Source organism: Eleutherodactylus coqui, chromosome 10 (genome assembly GCF_035609145.1).
Source record: "Eleutherodactylus coqui strain aEleCoq1 chromosome 10, aEleCoq1.hap1, whole genome shotgun sequence".
Taxonomy (NCBI): Eukaryota; Metazoa; Chordata; class Amphibia; order Anura; family Eleutherodactylidae; genus Eleutherodactylus; species Eleutherodactylus coqui.
The window spans coordinates 7860870-7884419 of record NC_089846.1 but is presented as its reverse complement, the minus strand read 5'-3'; the positions used below and the strand labels follow the sequence as shown (position 1 = coordinate 7884419).

The window sequence follows — 23550 nt, the reverse complement described above, 5'->3', positions numbered from 1 at the left end:
ACACTCCATGGTCGTGACACCTCGCAAGTCCTGTCTTGTGATCCTCATGAAGGATATTAACAAAAGCGTGTAAAGGCTCATTTACACGCAAAGTCAATCTTTTAAAGGATTGAAAGATTGACAGTTCTAGCGATCATTTTGCATAAAGTACTAATGCACCCTAAATGCCCATTCTCACTTTATTAGCTTCATTTGCATGTAAACGAGCCCCCAGGAGCTGATTGCAAAACACGGCAGGTGGTCTGAGCTCTGCAATCAGCTTCTTTGTTCTCGCACGGGCTGTCAGCTGAATATAATGTGACCAGCTGCTCCAGTGGACAACATAGCATGCAGTCTGTGTTATCTACTCTCCGGCTGAAAAATGGATTTTAAGTTCACCTTAAAATCATTGTTCAGCCGAAGAGTCAACAATGGTAGCGCTTACACACAACTATTATTGCTCATATGCAATCATTTGAACGCATTTTGAGTTATAATCATTGCGTGTAAATGGGGCTTAGCACTCTGTCCACATACTTGTGGTTAGTCATTGTGTCTTCAGTAACCACCAACTTTATCCTGCTATCATAACTGATTGCCCCCGCTTCATAAATGGGGGACAGAAATACTAATAAAGCAAATGGAAAGTAGAAGGTAGGAAGAACAAGAGATAAAAATAAAATCAATAATTAATAGTGATGAGTAGAGATGAGCGAGCGTACTCGAAAAAGCACTACTCGCTCGAGTAATTTGCTTTATCCGAGTATCGCTGTGCTCGGGTCTGAAGATTCGGATGCCGGCACGGAGCGGGGAGCTGCAGGGGAGAGCGGGGAGGAACGGAGGGGAGATCTTTCTCTCCCGCCCGCTCTCCCCTGCTCCCCGCTGCGACTCACCTGTCAGCCGCAGCGGCACCCGAATCTTCAGGGACGAGCACAGCGATACTTGGATAAAGCACATTACACGAGCGAGTAGTGCTTTTCCGAGTACGCTCGCTCATCTCTAGTGATGAGCGAGCATTGCCCTTAGCGAGTACCTGCCTGCTCGGAAAAAAAAGGTTCGGCTGAGAGTTGAGTTGTGGCAGTGAGCAGCGGGGAGAGAGGGAGAGATCTCCCCTCCGTTCCTCCCTGTTCTTCCCCGATGCCGGCAGCCGAACCTTTTCTTCCGAGCAGGCAGGTACTCGCTAAGGGCAATGCTCGCTCATCTCTAATTAAGAACAATAATAAATAGATTTTTTTTTTAACTCCTTGAGTAATGCTACTAGATACAATAAAGTCATGGAATACTATCTGTAAAGGAAAATGTATAGCTATAGTATTATTATAGTAATCTAAAATATAGGGATAAAAACAAAAAATAGGTCCCAGAAGGGGGTTCTTTACTGTAAGAGCAGTGAGACTATGGAACTCTCTGCCTGAGGACGTGGTGATGGTGAACTCGATATAAGAGTAGTCTGGATGCCTTTCTTGACGTTACAGTATTATATGTTATAATTAATAACTTCCAAAGAGTTGTTGATCCGGGGATTATTCAGATTGTCACATTGGAGTCAGGAAGGAATATTTTTCCCTTAAATGCAGAAAATTTGGCCTCTACCTCATTGGGTTTGTTTGCCTTCCTCTGGATCAACATTGTGGGATAAGGGCTCATGTCCACGGACAGAGTGAAATACACCCGGGGATTTACTCTACGGGAGTACCACAGTGGTAAACAAAAAGTCCCCACTGGTGATTGCGGAACAGCGCACGTTTTTCCGTGGTCTCCATTAATACTATATTAATGGAGACCTCTGCTGCAGTGAACTCGGTGAAATAGAATATGCTGCAAATTTTTTTTTTTTTTTTTTCCCGCAGCAGAAATCCGTGGCAGAATAGCGCATGTGAGCACTGACAGGCAGAAAAGAATAGAACCTAATAGCTGCGTTATTGCGCCCCTGGGGAACGCGGCAGAAATCCGTTCATGGGCAGTAGCCCTAGTAGGCTGAACTGGATGGACATATGTCTTTTTCCGGTCTTACATACTATGTGATGGCTTATTCAGATGACCGTATATCGACCGGGTATTCACGCCCGGCCGATATACGGCGTCCCTTTCTGCAGGGGGAGGAGGCTGGAAGAGCTGGGAGCAGTGCACTGAGCTCCCGCCCCCTCTCCGCCCCTCGGCACTATTTGCAATGAGAGGAGGCGTGGTGGGGCGGAGCTACATTCCATGACTTAGGGACGCCGTATATCGGCTGGGCGTGAATACCTGGCCGATATACGGTCGTCTGAATAAGCCCTCAGCGTATGTATGTCTGCTATTGGATTATTCGTAAACTTCAGTGCCCGATTAGGGAATAGTTAATATCTATGTAAAATAAAACATAAATACTGGCGTTAAAACCAGATTATTAGCGATATTTATGTTTAAAATAACAATAAATAAAGTACGATAAATAGATTATATTATATAATCAGGGATAGGTAATATAATGCCCATATTAAAATGAGTGACTACATAAAATGCATGATAAATAGTGGCAGGCGGTGGAGCAGAGGGCCGTCATATGTGCAAGTTTTAGAAGTTAATTTATAAAAAAATAATTTAAAAAAAAAAAGGAAAATCCTTCATACGGAGAGACTTTCATCAATGTTCTGCAACTCTGGGTGTAACCCTTTCATCCTCCAGCGGTGTATATTGATGCACCCTTGTCTACATACATTTTACAACATGCTCAGTAGTGCTCTTCTGTTTTCTCAGCTTGTGCAGGTTTTGTCCCTTGGTAATGTATATGTATTTTCCCATGTGCCTTTATTTTGTGTTCGCTCCTCATTGTAGTTGACTGGGCCATGGAGAAGTCTCTGGGTGCGGTTCGGCTATGATCCCAGAAAAAATCCGGAAGCTAAAATTTACCAAGTTCTTGATTTCCGGATACGCTGTGGAATGAAGTACGGTAAGTCGGGTGGGGGTACGCTGAAGTAGAACTTACATGTTAGCTTAACTTCCTGCCACAGCCAGTCTTACGGGGTTTTTTTTCTCTTACACTGGGGGGCACACCTTTAACCATGTGTATAGCCATTGCCAGTAGAAGGCTGACACTAAGCAGAAAGAGCGTTGGCTCCTCCCACCAGCCATACCCCTCCTGCAGGCACCCAGCTAACTAGTTTTAGCTTATTGTCTATAGGGGGCAGACCTCTCCTATTGATCTTCAGCGATTTCTTCCTGACTCTGCCACTACAGGGCTGGTATTATACTCTCTCTGTTAACCCAACGAGGAGGGTGAAGAGAATTGCGTTAACCACTCTGCTACCGGCTCCACCCCCCCTCCCCCTTAGACGGCAAGGAGGCACGATCAACATTAGTTTTATACCTGACCGGCCAGCCATAGTGGCTCCACCTTAAAGCACTCCCTGCCTTTCCAAAGGCAGGCGAGCACTGCTGGACTCTTGGAGCGTTTACCTTTTTGGGTGAAACGTTAAGTATTTCTCCACCGAGGTAGTATCCCTACTTCTTTCTCTCCTTCCCCTGCCACTACCACCACCACAGTTTGGCTCACAACCTCTATCCTAGCTCAGCATACCCCTTCCTTCTTTCTGGGCCCTTCTCCTCTCTGGGACCACAGTTCCGATACTGTTGCGGCTGGGGTGTATTGGGACCAGGGCCTTGTTGCAGTGATGGTTGCTTCTGAGGCCATTCGCGGCCCGCTGGCTGCACTCCTGGGCATCTCCAGACTGCTAGCCTTTGGCGCTGTGGGCAGTTGGCACCTACTTTTTGCGGGCATGTGCTCTGTGTGTCTCACAGCTGTTCCCCTGTTCCTTCAGCATGGAGCTTGCCACGTATTTGACGCTTTGTTCCTGCCATCTGCAAATGCAGAGGTCCACAGGTGGAATCGTGAATGTCCGTGGTAATTTCTGGGCTTCAAGCCCTGGTCTAGGCCCCCCCCGGTCAGGTAAGTGGCAGCTACTCATTGCTGCCATGTGGCTGGTGACTGTTCTCCTCTCCCTTCAGCGCGGCTCTTGGCGCGAATCTGTCACACTGTTTATGGCATCATCATGGATTTCCACTATGTCTTCTGGGCATCAAGCTGTACTATCAGGCCCCAGCTTTGGCCTAGCCGGGCGGGCTTAGACAGGGGAGGGCTTCTTGTCCTGGCCTTCAACCGGACTTACACTGACCAGCGGCGGGCTCCATGTACTCGGTTCCTTTGATTGGCTGTTGCATTCCTCTCGCCATAGAACCCGCCCTCAAGTCTTGTTGCTTTTCTTACTGCTTACCGTGGTGTGCTGGGCCCAGTAGTGCCCCTGATGCTCACCTGGTCGTGACTGTAGTTTCCAGTTCTGCTTTCAGGACACCTCAGGATCAGGTAAGTGCTGCCTGGCAGCCAGGTCTCCCCCTCTCTTGCTCCTCCTACAGTGCTAACAGCAGTAGGTTCATTTAAGAGTTCCTTATTAACCAGCGCGCAATATTTGGGGTCATATCTGACTCCAGGGCCATGGGCTCCAGACAAGGCCCAGCCAGAGTTGCCTATTTTGCATGCGTGCGCAGTAGTACCAAGTTCTCATTGGACAGTCTAAGGCATTACGACCCAACTGTCTTCTATAAAGTCAGGTGACCGGTGACCCGCCTTCAGGCACTTCTAGCGCACTCCCGCCATCTGCCGCACGCTCTGTTTCTCAGGCGGTATTGGAGCTTCATAAAGCATCCATTGTCATCGTGGACAAACTGGACCCCTTCATCCATCAACCGCCCCCAAGAGGGTCTGAGGATGATGATTTGGCCACACATGACCCTCAATGGGGTAGATCCCTAAAACTGTAGTGTTTGGATGTCATGTATCCCTTTTCAGAGGATTTGGTAAAGTGGTCGTCTTCCCCAGTAGTGGACCCCCAGTGTCCTGCTTGTCTAAACATACTATCTTGCCTATGGCCCTTTCCATTTATCCCAGGACTTCTCAAGAAAATCAAGATGAAATGCCTCCTGGTGATTCTCATGGCCTACAGGCGCGGCTTTTTTAGGCACTCTGCAATGGCTGCCCTGGGGGCTTTCAGAAGGCCCCCGTCTGGCATGGCAACTGATCGGCCCCCTCATGATCTCATCGTGGGGGGCCATTCAGGGTCCCCAAACTCTGATTGGGGCATTTAAAGAGTTAAGTCGTGATCAGCATGAGTGCTAATTGCAGCCGTTGCCGGCAGGTATCAACTATATGGCGTGAGATTGGCTACCTATCCCTCCTTCATACAAACCCCGAATGCACGGGACATAACTCTACGTCCTGTGTCACTCAGGGAGTAAGGTTGCACATCGTTTTGCTCCGAGTTACAGTTTTAATAGATTTGTCATGTTTTATATATTGATTGTTTTCATATCCTGTTTGCTGCTTATATACAAACTGATCAGCTTGATGCCTGGGGGTATAGGAGGGGTATAGCTAGTGGGAGGAGCTAACTTTCTGCTTAGTGTCCGCCTCCTAGTGGCAGTAACTATATCCACGGAATCACTTTTTATTCACTTTTTCTTGGTTACCGGGTGACCGAAAAAGTGCAGTTCTGGCATTGCACATATTTGTTCTGACGGTGTTCACTGTGCAGAATAAATAATGTCCTATTTTAATACTCTGGACCTTTGTGGATGCAGTGATACAAAACTTTTTTTTTTTTGATGAGACAACTGGGAAAAAGGTTTTTATTTCAAACTCACAACTTTTTTTTTAGTTTCCCTAGGGAACAGTATAATGCAATACATTGAAAGGCAATCATTTGTGGGGGCCCTCAGAAGGCCCCAGGCTGCCATGACAACTGAACAGCACCCCATTATCACAGTGGCATTTACAGCTGCGATCAGGGTGAATGATGATCACGACTGTTGCTGGCGGCTGCCCGCTCTGAAAAACTGCTAACGCCTGCAGTGTATGGAGCGAGGTTGACTCTCAAGCCCGCTCCATACAGACACCCAGTGTGCACCCTATGTGTACGGTGCATGTCAGGAAGGGGTTAAAAAATGGATGGATCTTGGCTTGACCTTACACTGTGATCCTTAATAACCAACTTGTTTCATCTGTTTTGCTTTTGCAGCGTGAATGCATTTGCAGTAATGGGGGAGGAGGGCTGCATGTGAGCTGCTGATATATCTAACTACTTATTCTCCCTCCAACAGGCTACACCCCGAATGATATGCCGGTCAAAGCCAAGCGCAGCACTTACAATTACAGCTTGCCCATTACTCTGAAGAAGCCAGGTGAGTTGCTTAGGGTGCTGCGGACAGGGCAGTCCGCCCCCATGTCTAGTAAACAACCTGTATGCTGTAATGGCAAATAAATGGAGATTCCGGCCGAAGTGAAAATCATATGCTTATTAAGGTGATAATATTTAGGGTGCTAGCCCAGTGCTCCCCAAACTGAAGCCGTCCAGCTGTTGCAAAACTAATGTAATGCAACTTTGACAGTAGGAAATCCTACTCTCAAAGCTATAATCTAAGCCCTGGCTGCAGGGATAAAATAAAAAAACAGTATACATTATCTAAAAGCGCTGTCAGCCCGACCGCATCTTCTCCCCGGGTCCCAGCACTGTTTCTCTTCATCTTCTTTTGGCCGGGGATTGAAAAATCCCTGCCTCCTGGAAGCTCTGGCTGTGATTGGCTGACGATTAGCCAATCACAGCCATTCATCGAGTGCTGTCTGTGATTGGCTAAGTGTCAACCAATCACAGCCAGCACTTCAATCCCCGGCCAGAATAGAAGACGACGACCAGTGTCACGGATAGTGCTTGCAAGTGATGTGTGTATATATATATTTTTTTACATTTTTCTTTCTTCAGCTATGGCTTATTTTTAGTGTAGGGCTTTTTTTTTTTTTTTTCAAGGCTCCTCCCCCAAAAATCCTTGCATGTAGTGCTACAAAGTTGCGCGACTTTGTAGCACCACATGTGACTTTGTAGCCCTACAAAGTCGCAGTATCGCTGCGAGAAACTACAGCGATATCGCCTGGACCAGCAATGCGATATGGCTGCGATTTTTCTTGGCGACGATGCTGTGACGCCCGTGTGAACGAGGCCTTATGATCATTTGTCTCATTTGTGCGGTACGTGAGCAGCAATGAATGAGCATGGATTGACTTGCTTTGTTGATTGGCGCTTCTTACAACTGACCGGTTCTTGTCCAAGTGTAGAAGATCCCTTAAACTTTCCTGTTCCATTATTACACAATGAGGCTAGGGCTACGGGGCCACATTGGCTGCTACAGGGGTCGTGCGGCCAGAGATCGCTGTGTAGCTCTGCCATTGAAGTTACAGTGCGAGTCACAGGTTGCAAGAAAACCATCAAAGTTGCATTTTTTTTTTTAATTAATTAATTAATTTTTTTAATGTCCTGTGAGTCACAATCGCTGTATGATTCTATAGACCTCAATGGTGGTGTGAGGCTGCAGGGCTACACAGCAAGCTTTTGGTTGCACGACCCCTGTTCCTGCCAAAGTGGCTGTGTAGCCCTAGCATCGTGCGCTAGCCGCTTGTCTTTTAGTCTAAATGTTTTCTGAAATCCTCCTGCTGTCTAATTAGACAGCTCAGAGTGTTGCTCTGTCTCTCAACCATGCTATAGATCTTATTGGATGCCTACAGTTATGGCCAAAAGTTTTGAGACAGTTCACAGCTTCAGTGTTTTTAGATCTTGTGGTCGGGTGTTTCTATGGTTACTGAAGTATAATTAGAAGCATTTCGTAAGTTTTTAACCTATTATTGATAAGTACATTAAGTTTAGGCAAAGACTTTACTTACAGTGTTGACCCTTCTACGATTCGCCCGGACATGCTTGATAACCACTTATGGGCCAAATCCTGACTGATGGTGGACCATTCTTCCTAATTAGTGCTTGGAGTTTATCACAATTTCTGTGTTTTTGTTTGTCCACCTGCTTTTTGAAGATTGTCCACAGGTTCTCAATGGGATGAAATCTGGGGAGTTTCCTGGCCAGGAACCCAAAACTTCAATATTTTGTACACTAAGCCACTTGGTGATCACTTTTGCCTCATGGCATGGTGCGCCATCATGCTGGAAAATCATTGTTCGTTACCAAATTGCTCCCACACAGCTGGGAGAAGTTGCTCCTGGAGGAAGTTTCGATCCCATTCTTCATTCAAGGCGTTGTTCTTAGGCTGTGAGTGAGCTCACTTTCTTGGATGAAAAGCGACCCCCTCAAATGAATGGTCTCAGGATGCTTCAGACCTCATGTCCATGGAGAATTGGATACGGCATGCAGGAGCCCGCAGTGGAATCGGACCCTGCCCACAGCGGAATCAGACCCTGCCCACAGCTGAGAATACTGCGGGTCTTCTGCTTACCCGTCCGGGTCTTCTGTCTTCTCCGCACATGTACAGTGGAGTTGTTGTGTTTTTGTTTGTTTTTTTTATAGCTGACTTCTGCTCATGATTCCCGTTCTTCATGTTCAGCAGCGCTCTGTGTGTCAGTGCCTAGCTTTAGGACTAGAATATTCTAGATAAAACCAAAGCAGTCCCTCTACTTCATCTTGGGAAAAGGGGTCTGACGTTCCTCTGCTGTTCCCTGTTATTGGCAAGGAGAGTGCAGCCAAAAATGGAGGTCAGATGCCTTGTGTGAACAAGTACATGGCGTCGGTCCCTGCATTGTGTGTACTTTTTCTTTTTCAGTGCCGCAAGCAGTCAGCATGCAGGACCTGACTCACGGACTGGGATCACTGGGCTCTAAAGATAGTAAGAAGCTTCCGTCTAATAAATACCGGCTGAAGGTGAGCTGTTCTGCCTGAGCAATGTACAGCGGGCCATACATGTTCTGCTCTGACCTGGTGCATGTTCCAACGTTTTAGGGAAAGGAGCCCTCATTGGGAAAGAAGTGGACATGAATATATTAAAAATGGTTTGCTTTTCATTAAATGCTGTGGAGCAGATTTAGTAGTAGTGGCTGATAGACGGTGCAGACTTAAGGTGGGTTTACACGGGACGAATCTTGGGCAAACGATGCCCAGCACTTGTCCTTGTGTGTCCTCGCTTCCGTGCTCCTGCCCAAGAGCTAGTAGTAGTGCTGGCTTGCTGACAGAGCGGCCAGCAGGCGTGCGGGAGGCTGCAGGAGATTTCTCTCCTCTCCCCCCCCCCCCCGCCCCTCTCTATTGACATAACACAGCGGCTGTTCAGTACTGAACGGCCACTATTTACATTGAACGATCAGTGATCAGCTCATTGTCCACCTTTATGCAGCATAAGGCTGAACACTGATAAATGTAAATTGCAGCCGTTCAGTACGACCACTATGTTATGTCAATGGAGGGGGGAATCTCCTCCAGCCGCCCTACTGTGAACCAGCAGCACTGGTGCGGGGACGAGTGTTGGGCATCATTTGCCCGACAGTCGTCCCGCCTAAAGGGGCCTTTACATAGACGGTCTCAAAATGCACCAGATTCTTCTCAGCGGCTCCTGCTGGATGATAAGTCTGTCCGATCTTTAAACTGTTTGCTGTAATTTTATACCACCAATTATTGGCTTCGTTTACACCAAGAATTGCACTAAAATTTGGCAAAATGTTTGGTGCCTAATGTTGCATTTAGGCCACGTCCATTTTCATGAAGCTACACTTTAATCGGATAAGTCGTAAAAAGTGTGAAAGCACATCAATGTGGTGAACCACGTAAGACCGTTTTCTGGCGCAATTTGTGCTAGAAAACTGACCTATTTCCCATAGAAAATCTATATTTTTAAAGGGGCCGTCCATGACTTTTTTTTATTGATGATCTATCCTGTGGATAAGTCATCAGCAGACCAGCTGCTGGGGTCTTCCACTTGGGATCCCCATCGAGCAGTTGATTCCCGTCACCGCTGTCGGTACAGACTGCATAGGAAGCAGATTGTGTCATCCGTACTGCAGCGGCTCGGGTTGGTATTGCAGGTGCAGCTCCCCTTAAATTCAATGTAATACAAACCCAAGGCGCTGCAGTATGAATGAGACGATCTGCTTCCTGCGCAGTCTGTACTCACAGCTGTTCCGGGAAGCAGCTGATGGGGATCCCGAGTGGTGTGCCCCTTCTAATCATCTAGAGCAGTGTTTCTCAACTCCAGTCCTCAGGACCCCCAACAAGTCATGTTTTCAGGATTTCCCCAATATCACACAGGTGATGTAATTATTGTCGGTGCCTCAGACATTGCCACAGGGGTTCTCATATAGGATATCCTGAAGACCTGACCTGTTGAGGGTCCATGAGGACTGGAGGTGAGAAACACTGATATAGAATCTTAGAATCAGAGAGTTCGAAGGGACCTCCGGGGTCGAGTCCAACCCCCTGCTCAGTGCAGGATCACTAAATCATCCCAGACAGATGTCTGTCCAGCCTCTGAAGACTTCCATTAAAGGAGAACTCGCCACCTCCCGTGGCAACCTGTTCCACTCATTGATCCCCCTCACTGTCTAATATCTAATCTGTGTCTCCTCCCTTTCAGTTTCATCCCATTGCTTCTAGTCTTTCCTTGTGCAGATGAGAATAGGGCTGATCCCTCTGCACTGTGACAGCCCTTCAGATATTTGTAGACCGCTATGAAGTCTCCTCTCAGCCTTCTCCTCTGCAAGCTAAACATTCCCAGATCCTTTAACCGTTCCTCATAGGACATGATTTGCAGACCGCTCACCATCTTGGTAACTCCTCTCTGAACTTGCTGCAGTTTGTCGGTCTTTTTTTAAAGTGGGATGCCCAGAACTGGACCCAGTATTCCAGATGAGGTCTGACTAAGGAAGAGTAGAGGGGGATAACGACCTAACGTGATCTAGACTCTATGCTTCTCTTAATACATCCCAGAATTGTGTTTGCCTTTTTGGCTGCTGCATCACATTGTTGACTCATGTTCATCATTCTGTGATCTATTAGTATACCTAAGGGTTTTTCACATGTGCTGCTGCTTAGCCCAATTCCTCCCATTCTGTATGTGCTTTCTTCATTTTTCTTGCCCAGATGTAGGACTCTGCATTTCTCCTGGTTAAATACCATTCTGTTAGTCGCCGCCCACTGTGCAAGCTTTTCTAGATCTTTTTGAATACTCTCTCTCTATTCTATAGTATTAGCTATCCCTCCTAGCTTTTTGTTGGCGGCAGATTTGAGTTTCCCCTTAATTCCCTCCTTCCTCCATTTATAAAAATGTTGACCAATACGGGGCCTAAGACAGAGTCTTGTGGTACCCCACTTAATACATTCTTCCAATGTGCAGCCATCTAAGACCACTCTTTGAGTACGATCACTCAGCCAGTTGTGAATCCACCTAACAGTTGCATTGTCAATCCCATACTTTGGTCATTTTTTGTATGGTATGAGATACTTTGTCAAATGCTTTACTAAAGTCGTGATATGACTATATCCACCGCATTTTCCTGATCAACCCAGTTGGTGATTCTGTCATAGAAGGAAATTATATTCTTCTGGCATCACTTGTTTGTTACAAACCCATGCTGGCTCTGGTTAATTACTCCATTCTCATCCAAGTACTTGCATACATGCTGTTTAATAATTTGTTCAAAGGTCTTACCCAGTATAGACATCAGGCTCACAGGCCTGTAGTTTCCTGGATCCACCTTCTTCCCTTTTTTTGAAGATAAGGACAACATTTGCCCTTTTCCAATCTTCTGGGATTTCTCCTGTTCTCCAGGAATTTTCACAGATTCTGGCGAGTGGTTCACCATTAACCTCCGCTGCTTCCTTTAGTATCCTAGGATGTAATTCATCTGGACCTTGAGACTTGAATTCATGTAAGTTAGCTATGTGTTCCCTCACCATCTCTCGGCTTATAGATAGCCTGCATTCTTGTATTCCCCCAATAGCACAGGGAAGATCAGTTGATGTTCCATCTACTTTCTGAGAGAAAACCGATACAAAATAGGAATTTAAAAGTTCAGCCTTCTCAACATCATTCTTAACCAATTCACCATTTTCATCTTGTAAGCAACCAATAGCATCTTTGACTTTTCTTTTGCTTTTGACCCTCAGAATCCTTTTTATTGCTTTTGGCCTCTCTTGCAGGCCTCAATTCACTATTAGCTTTAGCTTTTCTGACACTTGGCCTACAGTTTCTGCAGACCGCATTATATTCTTCTTTAGATATTCCCTCCACTCTCCATTTGCTAAACATATTTTCCTTCCTTTTAGCATGTGTGCAAGTTCTGAGTTCCTCCATCCCGGTCACTTAACAGTTCCTAAAAGAGGGAAGAATGGGAAGAATTTAAACGATTGTGCCTTGAGAATCTCATTTCACATTATTTCCCAACCTTCTTGGACATTTCTGTCCTTAAGAACATCCAGCCATTGGATTCATTAAAATCTGCCTTTCTGAATCCAACCTTGTTTTCTCTTCTACCTTTTGGAAGATAAAGTTGTCAGCAAGAGCGGATAAGAATTTGTTGGATCCATTACTTTTACCTGAGAGAGATTCCCAACAAATGTCTGGATGGGTAAAATCTCCCATGATCACCATGTTGGGCTTCTTTGAGCTCTTGGCCATCTGATGTAGAAAGAGTTCCTCCATATCTTCTGCTTGTCCCGGCGGCCTATAGTAAATGCCTACAATGGTGTCCTTTCTGTTGTTCTCTCCTTGTATTCTTACCCAAACAGTTTCTACAGAACTCCCAGCTCTGAAGCTTGGATCTCTGTGGAGATGACTGTTTTCCTAACATACAGCACAGAACCTCCTCCCCTTTTATTAGGTCTGTTTCTTATAAATAAGTTGTATCCTTCAAGCCTTGTATTCCCATCATGTGTATCATCCCACCCAGTTTCCGTGATGCCAATGACATCATATTTCTCTTCCAGTGTTCGGATCTCCAATTCTCCTTGTTTGTTTCCCATGCTCTGGGCATTTGTGTAGAAACAGTTTAGTTTGTGATCGGGGTCTCTTACTCCTCTACTTGCCTTCTGAATTTTTTGTCTTTGTTCTTTCTTTCCACTTCTAATAACGAGGTTCTCAGATGTATTCATTAGCTGTATATTTTTACCTTTGACGTCCCTTCCCATATTGTTCTAGTTTAAAGCTCTCTTAATGAGTGAAGCAAGGCGCCCACCAAATATATGCTTACCTGTTTTTGTAAAACCTATCCTGAGAACAGGTCATCAATGTAAAAAAAAACAAAAAACCCAGCAGCACTTTTAATGAGGTGTTCTCGTACTAAAATATTGATGACCTCTCCACAGTATAGGTCATCAACATTAGATCGTTGGGAGCAACCCATCAAATTCAATGCCTGCATTACCAAACTAGGCTTCTGCTTCCAGAACTATCTGCACTGACAGAAGGCCGGTGATCAGCTGATCGGCAAGGATCCCGAGAAGTGGACCTCTGTTGATTAAGTACTGATGACCAATCCTGAGGATGAGCTGATCAATCGTAAAGTCACAGACAACCCCTTTTACAGTAATCTTTATATTTCTGGTCTGTCTTGTGCTTTACACACCCGTCATCTGTTCTACACATCTGTTCGCCAAAGATTGATTTCTATAATATTTTGCGCTCTGATCTTTATATTTTTAAATTATTTAACTTCTTTCATCTTCTGTTTCATCGCAGGAGTCGGTTTACATTTTCCGGGAAGGGAACTTGCCGCCGTACCGTCAGATGTTTTACCAGCTGTGTGATTTAAATGTGGACAGGTATTGAGTCGCTGGATGTATTTTGCTTTTTTTTGCCTTGGGTATATTATAATTCTGCTGATGGGTGATAGAATGATCCTCGCAGCACCACCTATTGCACGGCCGGCTAAAAGGTTTCAATATTGACTGTTGGAGTGGCGCAGTGGAAGATTAGTCCATTGTGCATTTGCATATTTGTTTTCCCAGGGAGCATTGCATGGCCTATAAGACTCCCTACAACCTCATGGTGCTCTCCACAAGGAAAAAGACAACCTCCCTCGGACTCATTAGAATTGTATAAATGTTGTTAAAAGGAGCTGTATATAGGTCTAATTTCAAGATCTTTTCATATTCTTTAGAGACCCCTGTTTATTTTGGGGTGCCGACTCATACTCGGCACCACACAGGTTAACGTGTTTATAAAATGTACCGTACATCACGGGGCTCAGTGATCTAATGTTATGGATGTTCTGCTGTAGTCTACAGGAGATCATAAAGCGCAATGACGGCAGTGAAAACGAATGCACTGAAAGGGATGGCTGGTGTCTCCCGAAGACCAGTGACCTACTCAGAGACTCCATGTCCCTAATGATCAAGCAGATCATCCGCTCCAAGAGACCTGGTAAGATGGGGATATTGCATTCTTTTTCAGTCCATTTATCGAAATAATCTACTTAGAAAGTCATTTTGTACATACATTACTGATCCTGAGTTACATCCTGTATTATACTTCAGAGCTGCACTCAATATTCTGCTGCTGGAGTCACTGTGTACATAGATTACTTATCCTGTACTGCTCCTGAGTTACATCCTGTGTTATACTCCAGAGCTGCACTCACTATTCTGCTGGTGGAGTCACTGTGTACATACATTACTTATCCTGTACTGATCCTGAGTTACATACTGTATTATACTCCAGAGCTGCACTCACTATTCTGCTGGTGGAGTCACTGTGTACATACATTACTTATCCTGTATGGATCCTGAGTTACATCCTGTATTATACTCCAGAGCTGCACTCACTATTCTGCTGGTGGAGTCACTGTGTGCATACATTACTTATCCTATACTGACCCTGAGTTACATCCTGTATTATACCCCAGAGCTGCACTCACTATTCTGCTGGTGGAGTCACTGTGTACATACATTACTTATCCTGTACTGCTCCTGAGTTACATCCTGTATTATACTCCAGAGCTGCACTCACTATTCTGCTGGTGGAGTCACTGTGTACATACATTACTTATCCTGTACTGATCCTGTATTATCCTCCAGAGCTGCACTCACTGCTCTTGTTCGTCTGTTCTTAGCTCTGTTCACCAGCCCCTCTGCTCCCAATGACAGCAAGGAGCCGCTCACGTACGAGTCTGGAGAAGAGGAGGAAGATGAAGAGGAGGAATTTCATCCTTCTGAAGGAAGTGAGAATGAGATGGAAACAGAACTCCTGGACTATGTGTGATGCGGCGGGCAGCGGTGCCGTTACTCCTGCGGGGCACTGTATATGAGGGGTATCTGGTTGGCAGTAGAGTATTCCAGGTACGGACTGATGAGTTCGATGATTGCTCCATGTGAGGGCGGACTGCGGAGGACGGACTGCAGGTTTGTTACATGTGGGGACGCACAGGTTATATGCCGATCTTAGTTGGATATTTCTATTGTATGTCCACATTTACTCTCCGTTACGGCGTTTTTGCATCACATTCCACCAATATTTTATTCTAACCCGTTTCCTGAGTATTTGGTGTTTTTTCTCTATTTTCCCATCATTTTACGGTTAACCCTTTATTTCTAAAGCAATCTAAAGGAGGTTTCCATCATTATAATCCTCACATTATCAGATCAACCCGGTCCACATCCGGCGCTGTGCTGATCAGCCGGAGTGAAGGAACCGCGCTGCACCAGGAGGAGCACAACAACGGCGCTGTGCCCGGAATAACGCTGCAACGCTCTCCCATTGAGATGAATGGGTGACGCTGCAGAACCGTTATGGGCGGCACAGGGAATCGTGTTGCGCTGCTTCTGGTCGCTCTCAGCTTCTTCACATCAGCTGATGGATGGGGAGCGTCATCCGACGTCCATCAGTCCGATATCGATGCCCTCTTCTTATGCTTTCTGTACAAAGAGGGCTGCAAGAAGCTGATTGGTGGGCAGCAGTATCTGATGTGTGGGGTGCACCCCTCGGGATCCCTGCGATCAGCTGACGTCTGTTCTGCAAATGACCCTGCATGTAAATTACGAGGGACTGTTTGCACAGCCTGTTGGAGTGTTGCTGTTTTACGTTCTCCTATGCTGTCCGGAGACGTCTGTGTTATCATCTCGAGTACAGTTTTGGTATTTTATCACTTATTTCTGGTGCAGTAACTTTGAAGAGACTGGCAGCATCGTTTTGCACCCCCTCCTCTGCGAGCAGCACAGGGCAGTGCCAGGTAAACCGATTGCAGTGATACGTCCGCTGTGTGTATCTGTGCAGTAGAAACCTTCCTGTTGTCCGTAACCGTGCATGCATAGAGGATTACTAAAAGTAGTCGTGGATCATCATGAGCTGCAGGCAGCTCCACCCCTCCCGCCCTGCAGCAATAGACAGCTGTCTGCTTATTACTATGCATAAAGCGATTCATTGGCTGGAGTGCGCGGTGGGTGTGGCTGCAGCTCATGAATATGCAGGACTAGATCTGTGTCTGGTGCTACTAATATAATGCAAGTTTCTCCAAAACTCCTGCACGGATCCACACAGCAGACCTAGCACTGTGACATGCTGGGACCTCAGAGGTGATTAATGGCCTTTCTGTTATCTTTGGCAGAGGGCAGCAGGATTTAGAAAGCTTAAATCACTTAGAAAACCCTTTGAAGGCTCCTTGGCTGCCGTGGATGTTAGTCTATTAAGCCCTGCCTGTGTCAGGGCCTAGGAAGCTAATGTTAAATGTACAAGCAATCAGAACCATTCCAAGTTCGAATCCTCTAGTGGGACAAAAAATATATAGTTTTTATGTTGTACTAATTTAAGGAAATAAACACTTGTTTGCTAAAAAATTAGTTTCCTGTTCCGGTTTTCTCAACCCTGTAACAACTTCTTATTTTTCCATCTGTGTGACAGTAGTTGCTATTGGTAACATTTTTCATATCTATTTTGAATTGCTTTTTATTCAGTTTTTTTTCTTGGAAACGGGACGACCAAAAAAGTGCAATTTGGTGGCCGTGGCCTGCAGCACATGGAGCGAGCTGCACAGTCACTATCTCCATTGCCGTCGGCTAAAGATCGTCTCTCCGCTGCATCCTTAGTGAGTCCCTGCTGATCGGATCACTTCTCTCTTTGTCTTCCTGCATCCTGGGGAAAGCAAAAGAAGAAGCTGAACTCTGCAAGACTCACAAGTTCTTCACTTCCACAAGATGCAGTCGGCGGCGTGCTCAGTGAATCGGAGGGCCGTAGTGCTGCAGCTTCACAAGGGTCCTCATCTGCTTCGTCACCTAAACATCCCTCTCAAGGAAGCCCTGGTAATTCACCCGCTCACCATTTATATCACTCGGGGATCCTTCACACTTGTGATTGCAAAATCGCTGCGTTTTTTTTAACGCAAATGTCAATCCGACTTTCTAATGTTAAAAATGCATCGCACAAAAATCACAAGTTTGGGCGATGCGATTTTAACATTAGAAAATCCTATTGACAATCGCGTTAAAAAAAACGCTGCGATATCGCAAGTGTGAAGGCAGCCTAAGGCCTCATGTCCACGGGGAAAATCAGGCCCGCCGCGGATTCTTCATGCAGAATCCCACAGCGGGTCCCTCCTTTCCTGCGGTCATGAGGCCTAAAAATAAGCATTACTTACCTCTGTCGCGGCCAAATCTTTTTTTCTTCGGCCCGGTGGATGTGCTCGGCGTGCCGCAAGCATGCGCCGTGCACTCCTTTTTTAAAACTCCTGCTCCCCCGCGCTCCTGCATCGGAGACCAGGAATTCAGCTGCAGGTGTGCCGCGGATCTGGATGGCTTCCATAGGCTTGAATAGAAGCCTGCGCGGGAGACCTGCACTAAAACGGAGCATGCTGTGGGTGTTTTCCTGCACACGCAATCCGTGCCTCAGGGGAAAATGTCATCCGCAGGTATTTAATTACCTGCAGCTGTCCAATGCATCCCTATGGGGCGCGGATCAGGAGTGCGGGTGACCCGCTGCGGATCTGTCCCCGTGGACATGAGGCCTTAGTGGCCATACGCCTTCTCCCATTCGCGTGGCCTGAAAGGCATGAATAAGTATTTCTTACCTGAAACAAAGCGGAGCAGCAGAATGTCTTACCCCTCACATTCATCTGTTAATAGACAGTGCGCTCAATACCAAAACCCAAATCTCTGCCTGCATCAACTCCCAGACACGTTATCGCCGTTTACTTTACTACCATTCTTAAGATAAACTGATGCTAGCGGCTCACAATGTGCAAAACTTTCCAGACCGATTTAAAGACTCTTCCATGTTTACTGATTTATCTGCGCCCGGTTTGGCGAAACGTCGTGAATTCGCTTCTGCCACGAAAATTCTGTGCACCAAGAATCTGCCTGCAAATGGGCGCTTCCTGTGAAATTAGAGGTGATGAGAGGGAAAGAAACTAGTTGCTACTCTTCTGCCAAGCTGACGGAGCTTCTCCAGTCCCGGGGACTGAGGCCTCTCACCGGCGATGCGGTTTTTGTGGCCAGCCATGTCGTGGCCGAAAAATGCATGAACGAGAGAAAGTCGATACTAAATCTTGCGTTTTCTCGCCCATTCACACGGCCGGGTGCGGCGTATATACACACCACAGCCTGGAATTCTGTCGGCCGGGGAGAAATCCTTCAACTGGATCCATAGAGCCAGCTGACATAGTCTAGCAGTGCTAGCCGCTAATCGCAGTAAGAAGCGTCCTCTGTGGGAGCGGCCCAACACTTATATCAGGAGACGCTTTATAAGCTTAGCAGCTGCAGATGAAATGGAGGAGAACGAGTGAAGACCTGAGTCCCTTAAAGTAAAGTACTGCGCTTGGTGATCAGACACGATGCGGAACCTCCAAGAGACGTCGCATCAGCTGGATCTATGTAAATACGAACAAGTTCAGGCTAGGTATCCTAGTCGAAATAATAAAGTGTCTCAAATCCAGAGCTGCTACCTCTAAAATGTCACAAAATGAAGAAATATTCAACCCTCGGGCTATAGGAAAGTACTATGCTCTTTACTATATAATCTCTGAGACGACCCATCAACTCCACAACCCCTTACTGAGGAAATAGCTAATTGTTTTTGTATTCTGTTTCGCTCCGTAAGGTATCTGCGCCGCAGTTAGGGACATTATCTGCTCCTTTATCTCCAGCAGAAACCAATAGGGCTATCAAGTCCCTTAAAGCACACATAGTTCCCGGCCCCGATGGTTTAACAAACGATTACTATAAAGTTTTTATCGCCTTATATTCTTCTCTCTAACAATGTACAAACAACGGGTAGAATCCTCAACGAGATGTTACATGCCACGATTACTACTCTCCCTAAGGGTGAATTCACACGAACGTATATTGGCTCGGTTTTTACGCTGAGCCGATATACGTTGTCTTCGTGTGCAGGGGGGAGGATGGAAGAGCCAGGAGCAGGAACTGAGCTCCCGCCCCCTCTGCCTCCTCTCCGCCCCTCTGCACTATTTGCAATGAGAGGGGGAGGGACAGGGGTGGGGCTAAGGTCTGCTAATTAGCCCCACCCCCGTCCCGCCTTTCACCATTGCAAATAGTGCAGAGGGGCGGAGAGGAGGCTCTTCCATCCTCCTCCCCCCCCCCCTCCTACAGAGAGAGACAACGGCTCGGCGTGAAAACCGAGCCGCTATACGTTCGTGTGAATGCACCCTAAAGCAGGGAAATCCCAGATAGACCTGGAACCTTCCGCCTTCTATCATTACTTACCATGGACTTAAAAATACACTTTGTCAAAAACAATCAAACACCTAAGAGGAGTCGTTCTGCTGCAAAACCCATCCTGCAGCTCCGTAAATGATGAGAGTTGTGGTGATTAGATGGACCGTCTTGTGACTGGAGACCCTAAAACTGGTTTCTCCTCTCCGCCTATAAGAGGCTCTCGGAGGCTCCTTGTGTGTAGTGACCTCTTCTTCCGCTTGTGTAAAGCTTGTTGGCCACTAGACGCCTCTACGACGCAGAGAAGAGATTTCACCCATTACCAGAGGAGGCGCATTATTGGGGTGGGAGAAGCTGGATGGTCGTATCCATGAATTGTCCCCCACCGGGCCATTCTGTAGAGACTGTTAGGAGGTGTTGGGACCAGTGGATGGGGGCACACAAGGTGACCGGGCTCAGGGCGCCCCCTACAGACACCAGTAGAGAGAAGCATCTGACCAGACTGATAGGGGGTGTTGGTACCAGTGGATGTGTGAGGGCACATAAGGTGACCGGGCTCAGGACCCCCCGACAGACCATCAGTAGAGAGGAGCGTCTGACCAGACTGTTAGGAGGTGTGGGGACCAGTGGATGGGGGCACACAAGGTGACCGGGCTCAGGATGCCCCCCACAGACCACCAGTAGAGAGGAGCGTCTGACCAGACTGTTAGGTGGTGTTGGGACCAGTGAATGTGTGAGGGGGGCACAAGGTGACCGGGCTCAGGACGCCCCCTACCGACCACTAGTAGAGAGGACAGTCTGACCAGACTGTTAGGAGGTATTGAGACCAGTGGATGTGTGAGGGCACACAAGGTGACCGGGCTCAGGATGCCCCCTACAAACCACCAGTAGCGAGGACTGTCTGACCAGACTGACTGTTCAGGGGTGTCGGAACCAGTGGATGAGGGCACACAAGGTGACCGGGCTCAGGATACCCCCTACAGACCACTAGTAGAGAGGACTATCTGACCAGACTGTTCGGGGGTGTTGGAACCAGTGGATGAGGGCACACAAGGTGACCGGGCTCAGGACGCCCCCTACAGACCACCAGTAGAGAGGACTATCTGACCAGGCTGTTCGGGGGTGTTGGGACCAGTGGATGGGGGCACACAAGGTGACCGGGCTCAGGACGCCCACTACAGACCACCAGTAGAGAGAATGTGGTTAAGATGAGGTTTGGTTCCAGGTGGCTGCTGTATCACTTAAAGGTCCTACCATAACTGTGATTTATTATATGTGCTGCTGGTAATTTTTTCAGACCACCACTAAAGATGAGTGTCTGACTAGACTGTTGGGGGTCCTGAGCCCGGTAACCTGGCCAGACGCTCCTCTCTACTGGTGGGCTGTAGGGTGAATCCTGAGCCCGGTCACCTTGTGTGCCCCCATCCACTGGTCCCAACACCTCCTAATAGTCTGGTCAGACGCTCCTCTCTATTGGTTGTCTGTAGGGGGCGTCCTGAGCCCGGTCACCTTGTGTGCCCCCATCCACTGGTCCCAACACCTCCCAACAGTCTGGTCAGACGCTCCTCTCTACTGGTGGTCTGTAGGGGGCGTCCTGAGCCCGGTCACCTTGTGTGCCCCCATCCACTGGTCCCAACACCTCCTGACAGACCACCAGTAGCGAGGAGCATCTCACCAGACTGTTAGGAGTTGTTGGGACCAGTGCAGGGGATGGGGGCACACAAGGTGACCGGGCTCAGGACGCCCCCTACAGACCACCAGTAGAAAGGAGCGTCTGACCAGACTGTTAGGGGGTGTTGGGATCAGTGGATGAGGGCACACAAGGTGACCGGGCTTAGGATCATTTATCCAAGCTCGAGGCTGTAGAAGCAGGGTACTAGAGCCTCCATACCCCCCATATCACATCTTGTATCCAAGCTAGAGGCGGTACAACAGGGTACTAGAGCCTCCATGCCCCCCATATCACATCTTGTATCCAAGCTAGAGACGGTACAACAGGGTACTGGAGCCTCCATGCCCCCCGTATCACATCTTGTATCCAAGCTAGAGGCGGTACAACAGGGTACTAGAGCCTCCATGCCCCCTGTATCACATCTTGTATCCAAGCTAGAGGCGGTACAACAGGGTACTAGAGCCTCCATGCCCCCCGTATCACATCTTGTATCCAAGCTGGAGGCGGTACAACAGGGTACTAGAGCCTCCCTCTAAGGGGTTGGTTCTCTACAATAACTTGCTTTTGCTCTGATACAACTTCTAGGGAAGGGACTGGTTTTTGACAATGAGTGTGTATTCAGAGATGTTACTCTTCTTGTTATGGAGCTGAGGTAGGTACTTGGTTGGCGCTACCTATAGATTTATAAACATTAACTTTTATAGAAAAAAGTCATCCTCCTTTTCTGCTTCTTTCCATCGATGCAGCGAGGTGTTGGACCGAGTCCATTGGGGATACTTATGGGGGATGTCTGCAGTGGCATATGGCTCAATGATGGCACTACCCCCCCCCCCCCCCTCCATCTGCCGCTGTGCTACCATCAGGCTACACCCCTGTGATATCTCCAACGGCACTCAGCAAGGATGTCCGTTACCCCCTTTGTATTTACTCAGAGCCCTTAGTGGAATGGATGGGGAACACACACGATGTACAGGATATATCAAGATGCTAATAATTGCTCTATATGTCCAGGGATCCCCCAGCTCCGGGGTCTTACCTCCAGAAACTTCAAAAACCTCTTAATAAACATTTGGAAAGGACAGCGCCCCCGTGTGGAGGCCACAGCTTGTCCTCCCATCCATAAGGGCGAGTAGGCTTATCACAGGTTTCTTATTACTACCATGCGACCATAATGGATCGGGCCAGACAATGGAGAGCCGTCACCGCCCCGAAGCATCGGGTGAACGTGGAAAATGGTTTGTGACATGATGGCGGCCGGTCTGTTATGGCTGATAACTGGAGCTAAATCTCCGTGTACGACTGAAGCTGCGATCACAGAAGCCCATGGTAACTCCACATCCGTTATCCCCCTCAGACGCCCGAATTACCCTTGTTACCCCCAATATCTCCATTGGTGACCGGATCGCTGCAAGGATGGCTTCAGCCTCGCCTATAGGGTAAAGTGATCACATGATGTCCTTTTAATGATGTTTCTGCTCCGTTTCACAGATTTGTATAACTTCCTCGTTATGCGCCATTTTATTATTCGGCCTCCTTATTTGTGTTCTTTTCACCAAACTGCGTGTTATTAAATGCTCCCCAAATTAAATAAAGTTGCCGAAGCTTCTCCAGACTTTATACTTCTGTTGATTGGGGTAAATCTCTGGTCCTGAAGGGGTTAAGGACGACGTCCAGCGCAGCTCTCGGCGTGGCGGTTTCAGGGCGCACGTTGTCGCGGCGGACGCAGTTTCTGATGGCGTAACGCTGTATCTAAGCACTGCAGATGCTGCCCGCCGCTTCGCTCACACGTAGATGGCGTGTCCGGGGATCTGACATTAAGGTTACAGCTTGGGAAACCTGTTAGATGATCTCTTGGCACTCGGTGTATCTGTACCGTGTCCTGCAGTTCCTCCGGCGGGCAGCAGAGGGCGCTCGTATGTTTTCAGTTCGGCCTCTGATTGGGCTGCAGCCGCTGCAGGCGCTTCCTATTAATACATCCCATTGTTGCTCCGTGTCACTTGTCATTACAGGTTCTCTTTGTTAACACTCATTGGAAACGGCCCGGAGGGGAAGCTCTATTTATAATTATTTCCAGCTCCGAAATTGTTTCCCAACATCCAAAAATAGACACGCGGGCAAAAATAGCCGCGTAATCATCATTATGTGCAGCGCTCCAACACAATGGGGCGGAATACAATGGGATCTTATACCAACAGCAAATGTGTCCTGCCCCGATATATGTAACAGCAGGCGGTATCACACACAATAGGATGAGATACACGGCTCAGCAGGCCGTATCACACACAATAGGATGAGATACACGGCTCAGCAGGCGCTATCACTCATGGTAGGATGAGATACACGGCTCAGCAGGCACCATCACTCATGGTAGGATGAGATACACAGCTCAACAGGCGGTATCACACGCGGTAGGATGAGATACACAGCTCAGTAGGCGTATCGCACGCGGTAGGA

At 47.5% G+C, this 23550-nt stretch overlaps 1 protein-coding gene across 1 annotated transcript in view; it reads left to right on the top strand.

Annotated features, from left to right (window-relative positions):
• GTF3C5 (general transcription factor IIIC subunit 5) overlaps nt 1–16598 on the top strand; it is a 30641-nt gene extending 14043 nt beyond the window's left edge. The window contains exons 6-11 of the mRNA XM_066580166.1: nt 2794–2908; nt 6109–6189; nt 8608–8705; nt 13507–13589; nt 14048–14190; nt 14879–16598. Of these exons, the coding sequence (XP_066436263.1) occupies nt 2794–2908; nt 6109–6189; nt 8608–8705; nt 13507–13589; nt 14048–14190; nt 14879–15027 (669 nt within the window). The 3' untranslated portion in view covers nt 15028–16598. The remainder of the gene's footprint in view (nt 1–2793; nt 2909–6108; nt 6190–8607; nt 8706–13506; nt 13590–14047; nt 14191–14878) is intronic.
• Nucleotides 16599–23550: the final 6952 nt, after the last annotated feature.